We start from the raw sequence: 12,874 nt of genomic DNA, 5'->3' as shown, positions 1-12,874 counted from the left end.
ACGTTCAGTATTTGAATGTTTTAATAAGCTTTATGACCCTTTTGTAATTTCATAAGCAAGCATAAATAACACTTACATGAAGAAGAGTCTCTCCCGAATGGGTTTTCTCTTCCTGTTTGAGAAAAAGAAGGAGAGAAAAAGGAAAAATGTATTTTAAAAGAAAAAAATTGGTTCCAGGAAGGTAAATTAGACATGTCCCAATGTTACCATGAACAGTGTTTTCTGAATGTCATCGGGATGAACTCCTACTTCAAGAACATCAAGAGTGCAGCACCAGTGTCAAAACAAGAGACCATTTCTTACTTGTTCCATCCCATGTAAAACATCACAGGAAATTTGACTACATCCATCTCAAGAGCAAGGAAATTATACCCCAGCAGTGGATTAAAATGCAAATGCCCTGTGATTCACTCTTTGCTTTGGGCAAGCTGCTCTAGTGGAAGATGTCCCTGCTCGTGGCAGCAGGTTGGAACTGGATGAGCTTTAAGGTCCCTTCCAACCCAAACCATTTGATGATTCTATGATCTGAAGCAAAAAAGGATGAACTTTTAACTACATTCCAGTTCACTGATAACCTTGTGGGTTGATAAATGGGCTGCTCTCCAACCTGTGGACAGCCTACCAACACCAACACCCTATGGCAGGGTGCTCCAGCTGTGTTTTGGCACAGTGTGACTGTATTTCCATACGAGTGTTGAAGCACTGACTGAATTCAAAGCCAGGTCAGGGATGTGAAGGTGTTCTTCAAGGCTGTGACCATTCTGGGCAACAGAACCACGACAGGAAAGCCAGTAACTGCTGAAGTGCATGAGTCTTCCTAACAGCCCATGGGTTTTAACAGCCACTCGTCCTGCTGCCTCTCACCCAATGCTCCCTGGCAGGACATGGATCTGACTCATGCTCTCCTTCCACTAACCAAGCTGGTAGGTTTGGTGAATGCTCTTGGGGCAGCGTTTAGGGTCAGCACCAAGTGGCTTTTTGCTGGTGTATCATAGAATAACAGAATGGTTTGGGTCAGAAGGGACCTTAAAGCTCATCCAGTTCCAACCCCTTGCCACGGGCAGGGACCCCTTCCACTAGAGCAGCTTGCTCCAAGCCCCGTCTAACCTGGCCTTGAATACATTGATAAAAAAAGACAGAGAGCGGTACAAATACAGAAGATGCTGCAGGACACCAGCCACAGCTTCAGAGTCAGGCTGGCAGCACAGCAGCACTTCCAATGGCAGGTTTGGGGGAACAAAAGGACAATGAAGTGTGGCAGTTCCACTTAATTTCTACCGCATTATCTTATATCAATATTAGCTACTCTGTAAGCAATTTAAAGGCTATTGCCTAGAGTTTACATGCCTTGGGATGATATTCAGCTAGCACGAATCAATTAAATCCATGGCATGACAACAGCTGAGGATTCAAGTAAATATGCATGTGTGGAAGAAATTCAACAGATATTAAATCACTGCATTTTCACCCTCACGCTTTGCTTCCCGTGGCCAAGGACCCAATCCCACAAGCAGCCCCCCCAGAGTGGCACGAGAATAAACTTCAGTTCTGTGTATGCAGCACTTAAAGAGGTCTGGACTCAGAATTACTTTAAAAAACATAACCCTGATCCATTCTGGTCACGTAAATTGAGTCAGTGATGAGAATTCGAAGGCACTAATCCTGCTGGGTAATCTATTCAAAGCTGCACTTCTTAAATGATCTACAATTTATTAGTATGACCAATCACATAAGCATTACTTGCAAAAGGCTTTAACTACCGTGGCTTTCCCATCCATTTTTATGCGTTGTAATATGGTTAAAGTTAAAGGAAACAAAGCAGCATAATCTCTTCAGAGTCATTTGCCAGCATGGTTAAAAGCCTGGGTAGGGCACTAGCGCAGGGACTCCCCTTACTGGTGGAACTGGCAGCATTGCCACTGGGGCAAAACTATGGGGCATTGGAAAACCTGGAAGGGGCAAAAGGAAAATAATAGGGGGGTTCTGCTAAGTCCGAGATGCAGTGATGGAAACCCTGGGAGCATCACTGCCTGGGAAACACAATGTCAGCCTGCTGAAGGGCTTGTGCTGAGAGTCCCCTCGGAAAACACTCAGCCCACAGGACTTGGCTAGAAGCCACTAAGAGGTAGCTCAGGTTTGGTCAGGCAGAGTATTGATTTAAGGAAAACTCACTGAAGTATTTCCAATGATTTGCTGTAAGACAAGATCCTCACTGAGGCTTTACAATCAGGACTGTGCTCAAGCACCGGAGGAGGGTTCCCGAGCACCGTGCAGCAAGAGTGAGCCAAGCTAAAGGGTCTTCCTATGCTCCCAGGGTGATGCTGTCCCTCTTTGGATACAGCATTTCACACAGACTGAAGCTTCCTGCCACAGCCCCAACATTTCCCCTCCGACACTTCAGAAACCTCCCGGCAGCCCAAAATCTACCAACAGAGAGGAATGTGCCAAGTTTTGCTCAGTGAAATAAAATAACAATTAACAGCATTTGAAGCATTCCAGATTCCTACGATTCTAGTCCAAGATCCTTAAACAAACAAAGAATCCTCCCCCCCTCCCACCCACCCCCACCCCGATTTTGACCTGGCACCCCCCAACCTGCCACCACCCTCTCGGTACCTCCAAATATCACGGTGCCATCTGCAAGCTCCTGCTTTCTGCACAGTGTGGCAGGGAATAACCCTAACCCCGCATGGGAGGAGCAGCAGGTTAATAAATTACAGGGAGAAGTGGCCTTGGCTTTGCTGCCAGTCCACAGGCTGGGGTCAGGGTCCCAACCCACCCATGGGACAGCACCAGGACCCCATAGGGAGGGCAAGGAGCTGATCACCCTCCTCAAATCAACCCAAACCATGAGAGAGGTAGGATGGAACAGAGGTGAAATGCAGGCAAACGAAGAGAAGAGAGAAAACCATAATATGCAAAGCAGAAAAGAAGCAGTTGAAGAGGAAACACAAAGATGCTATCTCTGAAAGTGCCAAAAATAAAGTTTCCAGTGTCAGTTGAACCAGGGCAGCACAGGCATCCTCCTGCCACACTCATGCTTCAGGCTCGGCTTACCCATGGCCAGGGCCACCGTTGCACTGCTGGCTGCCCCACTGCTCCCACAGTTTGCTTTAAACACACCCCCCCCCCCAGCAACCTTCAGGGGACCCTCTGTAACACTCAAAGACAGGCTACACCTCCTCAGCTCACCCCAATGCAGAGCTGGAGGAAAACACCCGGTTGTCAAAACCCAACAGGGATCTCAGCAAAGCTTCTGCCCTCTGAATTCCGCAGCAGCAGGTTTCAACGGGCTGCTACCCTCCAACATAAAGCCATAAAACCTGAACTGGTAGCAACTGTCACCCAGCCCTGAATCACACCCCCGGTGCCATGTTCCCCTCCCTGTTTTGCTGGTGCAAACCTCGCAACATTTCGACATACAAGCAGTAATAGAGAAAAAAACCATGCAGTTACCAAAATAGCCCCATGAACGTAACCGGCTCCTCTGGGCACATTTTCTTAATGCCTTTCCCAATACGGTTACAAAAATGGGAACTAACCAAAAAACTCCATCTTTACACCTCGGCACCAGCCGTGCTGCGGGGTTGTGTTTGGCTGTGTTTATCTGGGTCCTCTCCTCCTACTTTTTGCTCACCGGGGCTTTCCTTTAACCATGGCTCTTGTTAAACAGCAGAAACCGGCTTTTACAACCCCGAAATACAAAGTTTTGCCACCCTGGGGCGAGCCCGGCTTGCCTTCTGGTTCTGAAATAACACACACACTGCGCCTATGTGAAATAAATTCTCCCATGTTCTTATATGGAAGCCTTGCGAGTCCTCCCACAACCGCCGCCTGCTACAATATCAGGCGGAGATGGGCACTCGTTATCTAAAAGCCAGTGGGTGAAATTTGGATCCAAATTACCCCAAGACGAACCCGGAGTGACCACCCCTTGCTGAGCTCGCTCCCCTGCTCCGTGCAGCCCCTGCGGGTTTTATTTCCTAGCCCCGATCACAACTTTGATCTCAGCATGCCCAAACCCCAGCGAAATCAAGGGAAAACGAAGGGAATAAAAAGGAACCAGAAGCGGTGTTACCCACCAGGTAGGCCCGTGAGCATCAGATGGAGCATTGCCGGGACCAGCCTCTTCCCTTGAGGTTAGCGCAAGGCAGACAGAGAAAATACAGCGCGGAGGGGTGGGAAGGCGAGAGGAGGAGGGTAAAATGAGCCGGGGAGAGGAGCGGGTGATGTGCTGGAGGGGCCAACAAAGTTAACGCAAAGCGGGGTGTGGAAATAAGCAGCGGGCTGGAAACCCCCTCGGGGTAACGAGCCCGCTGGGGAGGGGGTGAAGGGAGAAGAATGGATAAATAAATACAGGGAGGCAGAAGGGAAAGCGCGGCCGGGGCACCCCGAGCCGGCGCGGACAAAGGGGAGGACGCGGCGCCGCCGCCGCTGCCACCCTCCAACCCCAGCCCGGTTCGGTTCGGTTCGATTCAGCTCCGCCGGGCGCGGAGCGGTCGCTCTTTGTTCGCCGCGGATCGGATCCGGATCCGAAACCAGCCCCAGCCCCAGCCCCAGCCCCAACCCGGGAGGCGCCGGTACCTGCGTCCGCCGGCCGCGGTTCCTGCGCGCCGCTGAGCCCCTGCGGCGCGTCCTGCGGAGCGGAGCGGTGCGGCTCGACTAGCAGCGTCGAGCAGGAGGAAACGGTAATTTATAAGCGCTTTCTTCCTGACCTCTCGTGTCTGTTGTCTAATGAGGGAGCTTTGAGCATCACCCATCCTGCTGAGTGGAAAAACACCGGCACGGCCTCTTCTTTGCTGGGGAGGGGGGAGCCTAAAGGAAGGGGTGTGGGGAAGGAGGGGCCATGCCGCAGACACGGCGGCGGAGCCCGGGCTGGCAGGCGGCCGTGGGGCGGCGGGGAGGGGCAGCGGCCGGGGAGGTGTGTGGGGGGGAATCGGCCGGGTGTGTGGGGGGGGAGCGACCAACGTCCCCCTTTGGGGAGCGGAGCCCGGCCTCGTCCCGCGGCTGCCGGCCGGGGCCCGGAGCGAGGGAGCAGGGAGGGCAGGCGGACGGGTGCCCGCCGCCGCGAGCCCTGCTCTTTCGGTTTTACCCGTTTAAAACCGGGGTGGTTTTGATCTCCACACAAAGAGCGCCCTTCCCGCACACAAAGCATCCCCCAGCGCTGGCACCGGCCCCGCGCTTTGCTCCTCCGCCGGCGCTTCTCCCCCTCGGGAGGGCGGTGGGAGCTCGGGTTCCGGGCGCGGAGCGGCTCCGCAGGGCTCTCCGGGCAGTTGCCCTCGGCAGCCGTCCCGGCTGGAGGAGGAAACCCATTGGGAGCGTGGCCTGGCAGGTGCTTGGGAGACCGGGATCTCCCTGCGCTGCTCTGCCTGCCTCCAGCCCTGCTCGTAGCTGAGAAGCGAAGTACGGCAGCGGCCGCCCGCAAGGGAAACGAGCAGGGCAGCGTTTTGTCCTGCCTTGGGTTTCACCACACCGAAAGCCGGTGCTTTCCTCCTGCAGACGAACGTGTATCTGCCTCAAATACGTCTTTGCTCTCCTACCTGCATCTCCTCTAGCTCTGTTAATGGAAGGATACAGCAGCATGGACACTCGCTAGGCGTTTTCATATACGGAGATCTAGTGAGATGCTCTGTACTGCAAAATACCGTTTGGATCGTGGGGGGCAGCGTAGCTGGGAAAAAGAGATTTTGGGCAGAAGTCCCTTGCACTGGGAGCAGTGGAGATGGACTGAAGAGGAGCGAATGGTCCCCACAGCCGTGCTCTCGCTGGCTTTCCTGTATACACCACAAACGACGGCAGCAGTCACTGAGCAACATACCTTTGGAGCCCAGCACCTACGCATAGGCTTCAACTCCATCACAGGAGTCTCCAGGGGGGTCACTAGGAGAGGCTGATTTCTTTGGCTGGTTGAGGTCAAAGCTGCACCCTTCAGAACCCTCCTCACTGGCAATGCCCGATGCCAAACAGTGCACTTGGGGCTTTTCCAGCATCTGTGCTGACTTGCCAAGTGAATGGGTTTTTCACTGATAAATAGATCCAGGTATAGGATATGTGCAGCTAATCGATAACTTACCTCCACTAAGCTAACATGATACAGTGCATGCTGCCACCTACATCTCCTAATTCAGGTTTCTGTACTGCACCTTCAACTTGGGGGCATCCTTTGCTGAAGGCATTTTGTGAGACTCCACGAGGGAGCACAAACAATAGGGGATTTTAGGAAGGACCACAAGCTCTGGTAGCCCCACAAGCGAATGAAGCCAACCATTTCTCACCGGCTCAGCATGAGGATGCCTTGATGCAGACAAAGATCCAGCAGTCACATTGGTGAAATGTAAGTAGTGGCTGGAGCCTCATCTGTGCTGAGGATGCTGCCAGCACAGCTGTACCACTGACAGCAGTGGAATATTTTGCTCAAGTTCTCTAGAGAAATCAAAGCCTGTATTTTCTGTCTCTGGCTGTCTCTTGTTCTGCTGCTCCTCATTCGTTAAAAGGAAATTCAGCCACACAAAGCACATGGTTTGTGTCTGTGTCGAAAAGAAAACAAATGTTTGGGGTAAAAACCCAACAGCCAAAGCTGGTTTGAAGTCAGAGGCATGTAAACAGTACCTGGAACTAAGTGGAATCATCATAATAATGATAATAATGGGTCCGTTTGTGTCCTGATGAGTACTGGGGGGAACGCTGCCTTAGCTGCAGCACCGTATGGCAGCACTAGTGCCTCTGGCTCCCATATGCAACCCAAATCACAAGTTAGAGCCCAAATTACAAAGCACAAGCATGTGTGTAATAGTAACCATATAAATGGTGCCCAAAATGACTATCCTTTTCCTGTAGGTCTGGCTTTAATCTATTAGTATTTTTACTTCTGCAACTGTATTGATTTCAATGGGCACTAGTGCCATTCATAGTGTAATCAAGCCTAGCCCCTTAAAAACTCCACCATGAAGACATTAACCCAAACCAAACTAAGGCCAAAATCACTCTGCTTACACGTAGGTGTAGTCCAAATGACTGGTATACCAGATCTTGCATGTATCCAGCACTAAGATTCTTCCCTGTGAGGGTGCTGAGGCACTGGCACAGGGTGCCCAGAGAAGCTGTGGCTGCCCCATCCCTGGCAGTGCTCAAGGCCAGGTTGGACACAGGGGCTTGGAGCAAGCTGCTCCAGTGGAAGGGGTCCCTGCCCATGGCAGGGGTTGGAGCTGGGTGAGCTTTAAGGTCTCTTCCAACACAAACCAGGCTGGGATTCCAAGATGCTACAATAAGCAGAATATCATCTCCCTGTGCTGCTTTGCAGCAGGTTTTTGCTGCCCAGCCCAAGGCACAGGGTAGCCATCACCTTCCTGAGCATTTTCCCTTTTTCTTAGAGACTATTTTTGCCATTACCATGCTGAGCTGCTTTCTGGAGCTGTAAGGTGCTGGGTGCCCATACAATGAGCACCTCTTGTCTGTTTAATCCAATTACATCTCTCCTCTTCTTAATCCACACGTCTGGGTCACAGGGTTTAAAAAAGACACTGGGCCAAATCCCCAGCTTGGCTACAAGGTGTGGAAATCTACTGGGAAAGGCACAAAAAGTCAGGAGAGATTCACTGGATGTGCATCCTATAGAAGAGGTCTCAAGGGGCAGGGATGTGAATGCCTCATTTCGCAGATGGATGTGTATCCATAAAGGGTATAGCAGAGTTAGATCAGATTTCTGTCACATGAGGTGGAGGGAGGCATATACACCAGGATCTAAATTATGTTCACCAGCAAATCCTCAGTCATTTAAAAATTGAAATGGATTTAATATTTCTTCATCATTTTCAGGAGAAAAACTTGTTTCTTTTCAATGCTGCTGAAGATTGAAACCTCATGTTTATGGTGTTTTATGGACCAAGACCAAGGAGGAGGTTTTGCAGGAATTGGGAAGATTTTACATATAAATGTTAAAATAAAAAAAGCAAAACATACCCAGGCACAAAGTGCAGCAGAAATCGAGGGGACAAGTGGACAGCACTGCCTGTAAAGAAGGGTATAAGCAAGAATGGCAAAAAGATGGTCTGAATGAGTCCATCGCATGAACGATGCTCCAAACACAGACTTCCTATACAAAGCTATATGGGAGCAACCTTCAGGGCTCCCCTGTAGAGCAAAGGATCCCGGGCTTGAAAAAGGGAGGCAGATTTTGTAAGGGATTTGCACGTCATGCAGTGACCCTGGATTGCAGATTTTAAGCATTACTAAATTGGGGAATAAAATTGTTGCTTTTGCTATTACATACCAGGATATCGCTCTAATCCACGCAATCCACTAAGTTGCTGCGGTTTTAGTCCGTAGTTTATTTTAGTTGAAATTAGGGCCTGGGCAGTTTATTTTTCTTAGTTTATCCATTTAACTCATACAGAAGATACCAACCAGAACTCAAAACATGACCTGTGGTTTTGGTACCCTCCCTACCGTGTGAACCTGCCGCTGATAGAACCCCACACCAAGTTTAAAAGTCAATCACAAAGGCATCTCAAACCAACAGGTCTTCTTGAAAAATAGCCCCATTGGCATTAAATCCTCTCATTTTAATGCTATGGGTGGCCTGTTTTGCTTATATTTGAGACTGCCTATCCATGATAAGATTGTGTCCACCTGTCCTTGCCTTACATCAAGTTGATTAGGTATTAACTTGAGGCACATTTGAAAGGATGGAGCAGGTCCTTTCTGAACACCAACTGAGTTTAGAAATGCCTGTTCCTTTACATGGGCTGGTTCCTTAGGTGAGGAGCAAACCCAGAGGACACAAAGAGCCTGGAAACAAAGTGGTCACACAGGCTTTTGGAAGAAGTGTCTCAAGTTGAGTGGCAATTGGCTACCTGGAAATAAAAACCCTCTCATATATCCAAAGGTTTTCAGTGGGGTTTTCAGGAGCTCCTCTGCATTTTAAAGTCCTTGACAGGAAGGCACTATAGAATGAAAACCAGAAGTATTATTAAAGGATGTCTCCAAAGTGAAAGCTATAAGAATGAGCTAAAGCCCAACAACAGGTATGTCTCCTGTATGAACCGTATGGTTTGCATTTGTGAAGTCACTTCTAGACCAATGGGGGTTTTCTTCACTGTTGCTATTGGGAGGAACAGTAAAAGATGAATAAATGAGGTTCAAGTAATCTAATTAAAAAATAAACAACATGCTTTCATCTTCCTTCCATATCCAGTCATTTGGGACCGAACTTACACGAAATAGATAAAAATTCAGTGAGGATTTTGAAGGACAACTGTTTCCCTTTAAGATTAATGATAAACACACTTGTGTGTTCAAGGGAGAATAGATCCACTGTTACGTAAGGGGATAAAGAAACAAAATCCTTTTTTTCCCTAAATTAAAAGAACCAGGATGCGTGAGGAGTTTCGTCAATCGCCCGAAATTCAGGAAACCCATCTTCTTTCACAGCTGCGTTCCTCACGCTGGGATTGATGGCTTCCAACTTCGAAACAGAATCACAGCAATTAAAAGACAGCAAAGATTTCTTTCTTTGCTTTGACCACACTTTGCCGATAGAAGATTGTGCCCTGAGGAAGGTTCTGCAGCACTTGCCCTGGGCAGCAATCCGAACTGCTGCTCATCTTCTTCTTTTCCGCGGCATTAGTAAACCCAGTTATTGCACTTCCCAGTTGGTTTTAATCTGCTTACCTCATACTAGAGGTATGGTAACTTCTCTCGTTTAATCATTTTTTAGCCTGAACTATTACATAACAGCTTCTGTCAAATCTTATCAATGCCTGCCTAAATTTGCCCAAAATGGGACAAGATCAACAGGCAACGGAGTTCTTTAATGTTGGCATTGTCCTTTGCTGGCTCATATATATATCAGACATCATATCCATATATCATATATGGCTCGTATATATATTAGATTATCATATATAGTCTGCAAAAAAACCCAACCAAAACCTCATTTTCTACCATACAACCTGCATTTTCCACTTCTGCATTCCACAAAAGCACTCACACCACAACTTCTGCAGCAGAAGTTGATACATAAAGTTCCTCTTTACCACATGAATTCAATTTTCCAAAAGATGGCAAACGAAGGCTATTAATAACCAAGATACAAAGCCCTGAAAAGGCGGAGCCTGAATGCACTTGCTGCAAGAAAATAAAGTCATTTTGTTGGATCTAAATCTGGAGCCATTATTTGACACAGTGCAGAACAGTTGGGGATTTGCATAGAGAGGCACTGCTCAGTTAAGGTAATAGTCACCAGCCGTGCCCCAGGCTGCATCCCCAGAGCATGAGCAGCAGGTCAAGGGAGGGGATTCTACCCTCCTACTGCGCTCTGGGGAGACCCCCCCACTCCTGCAGTCCTGATCCAGCTTTGGGGCAACAGCACCAGAGGGATGTGGAGCTGTTGGTGTGAGCCCAGAGGAGCCATGGAGATGCTGTGAGGGCTGGAGCAGCTCTGCTCTGGAGCCAGGCTGGGAGAGCTGGGCTGGGGCAGCCTGGAGAAGAGAAGGCTCCTGAAGGGGAGACCTGAGAGCAGCTCCAGTGCCTAAAGGGGCTGCAGGAAACCTGGAGAGGGGCTTGGGACAAGGGCCTGTAGGGACAGGCCAAGGGGAATGGCTTGAACCTGCCTGAGGGGAGACTGAGCTGAGCTCTTAGGCAGAAGCTCTTCCCTGTGAGGGTGCTGAGGCGCTGGCACAGGGTGCCCAGAGAAGCTGTGGCTGCCCCATCCCTGGCAGTGCTCAAGGCCAGGTTGGACACAGGGGCTTGGAGCAAGCTGCTCCAGTGGAAGGGGTCCCTGCCCATGGCAGGGGTTGGAGCTGGATGAGCTTTAAGGACCCTTCCAACACAAACCACTCTGACTCTATGATACTTCTTCATGAAAGCAGCACGTATGTGTTTGGCTGAGGTACCTGGAGCTTTGTCTGCAGAGCAGAGTAAACCCTGCTTGCACATGTTCACACTTGATCTTGAAAAATAAAGCTTCACATCTGAGCAGTTTAAGTGGCCATCCCTCAGTGGCATAAGCCCTCTGCTAGCACTGCTCCAGGTGGTACCAGGCATGACAGTGGAAAACTGTCCAGAAAAGTATGGCGCTGAGCTCACTGATGCCATGGAGAACCTCTCAGCTTATGTGAGTGATCCAGACAAACCAATGGGTTAAACTCATCGAAGAGCAGTGAATTCATATAGACTCACATTGCTTTTTATTTGGTTATGGGTCCCTCTACTCCCTTCCCTCTCAAAGTGATGATGAAACTCTTATGATTAGTGTATAAGGATGATTTTAAAGTACCTACTTTATCCTGACAAATTCCATTGGCAGCTGTAGGCAAACACTAAGAGGAAATACTGTAAGAAACAAAACCATTCCCGAATGCCTGCTTTTACTGGTTCAGGTGGATAGAATTTCGAGCTAGGTGAATCAATGCACTGCAAGCAGAGAGGGAAAGGGCAGCAAACGCTTGAGTGTCCAGAAGAAACAGATCCCAGACAAACCCTGCAAGCTAGCCAGACACTGCTCATGCAGTTTTAGGTGATTTTAATTAACCAAACTGGAAAGCAAACATATAATTTAACTCGAAACCACAGCACTTTGGTTTTCCGGACTACCCATCCAAATGCAAACCAAACTGCCCGCATCTGCTGGCCGGGGAGGCAGAGCTGGCCTTGGGACTTTTGCTTTCACCCAGCCAAGCAGTGTGTCAGCATCTGCTGTACCCTCAATTGGGATGATTCTGATAGCTCTAGGCATGTCCATGCCCGCTGTCCCCTGGCACAGCCTGGGCGCAAGCACTTAAGGCATTGCCTGCATGCTCCGAGGAGGATGCCTCAGCTTTTACCTCCGTGGCAGCACGTCGCTCCGGAGGGCAGCAATGTCACTGAGCACATGGCTTGGGTGACCTTGAGCCTCCCGCAGCAGTTACCTTTTCTGGGCCTTTGGCATGCTCTCAAGTGATCTTTAAGCCAGAATCGCCACTGCCTAAAATAAATCCAGCAATATTCCCTGCGGCATCCCTGAGCTTCTCCTTCAGGATACGAGGCTCTTACCTCCCAGCCTGGGCAGATGCAGGGCTTGGAAAGGTTACCCAGGTGCTTCCCAAGCAGTGAGCTCCTCAGTGTTAGGAGGAAAGGCAGAACTTTAGGGTGTTTTCTTGCCTGTCCCTATATGCTGATGGTGTGGGGATCTGCTGCACTGTTCAGAGGTGGCCTTGACGATGGCATTTTCACAAGGTGTTTCCTCCCCGCTCCTAAAGACTGTCCCATTTAGGGGGAACGGAAGCTGGATCAAGGGGGCTTGCTTCTCTGACCTATGTCAAGCCTTTGGTGTGGGGCCTGTGGTGGAAGGGGCTGGGGTGAGGGACAGAGCTCCCACATGGCTCTGGAGCAAGTAAACACAAGTGCTAAGGAGACAAAACTCCCCAAACCCCGTGGACTGCCTGGCCAACGCACACACATGTGGCATTCCCAGCTTTCATTTTGAAGGCCCAGAACATCTTCATCAAGTCTTTCCTTTTCTATAAGCCCAGCCAGAAGGAAGGAGAGGTGACCGGAGTGACGGATACAACCCAGGATTCAGGAGCAGTTACTGCTTTAAGTTTGGCTCTTTACTGGTTTTAGAAGTACCTGTTCCTTAAAAATAAAAGATCTCTGATCTTCCCTTCACATCCAATTAATAACATTTGCTATCAGTTTCTTTCAAATGCCCATCTAGCACGCAATCACAAAGCTCCACTCGCGTGAAGCAATGCACAACATCAGCTTCTAAGGTCTCCCCCAAGCTACCCAGGCCTCTCAGTTACCTTGGGCTCAGGTTCGTGGGGTTGCATCCTTGCAGAGAGCAGCTACTACCTGCCTGCTCTAGTCAGAGCAGTCCCACTTCGTTGTTCCTACA

At 49.5% G+C, this 12,874-nt stretch overlaps 1 protein-coding gene across 12 annotated transcripts in view; it reads right to left on the bottom strand.

Annotated features, from left to right (window-relative positions):
* Positions 1-12,874, bottom strand: part of SLC6A6 (solute carrier family 6 member 6) — a 163,686-nt gene that overhangs the window by 53,279 nt on the left and 97,533 nt on the right. For 5 of the 12 annotated variants that reach the window (XM_065687497.1, XM_065687498.1, XM_065687496.1 and 2 more), the window contains exon 3: positions 77-112. Coding sequence is in view for 3 of the 12 variants with exons in the window: in XM_065687490.1 (XP_065543562.1) it covers positions 77-112; positions 2,617-2,851 (271 nt within the window). In the remaining 9 variants the exon portion in view is untranslated. Of the gene's footprint in view, positions 1-76; positions 113-2,616; positions 3,096-4,082; positions 4,531-4,584; positions 4,867-12,874 lie in introns of those variants that run through there. The other 7 variants (XM_065687493.1, XM_065687499.1, XM_065687490.1 and 4 more) reach the window with 5 other exon arrangements.

Source organism: Lathamus discolor, chromosome 7 (genome assembly GCF_037157495.1).
Source record: "Lathamus discolor isolate bLatDis1 chromosome 7, bLatDis1.hap1, whole genome shotgun sequence".
NCBI lineage: Eukaryota > Metazoa > Chordata > Aves > Psittaciformes > Psittacidae > Lathamus > Lathamus discolor.
This window is presented reverse-complemented; position numbering and strand designations above follow the sequence as displayed.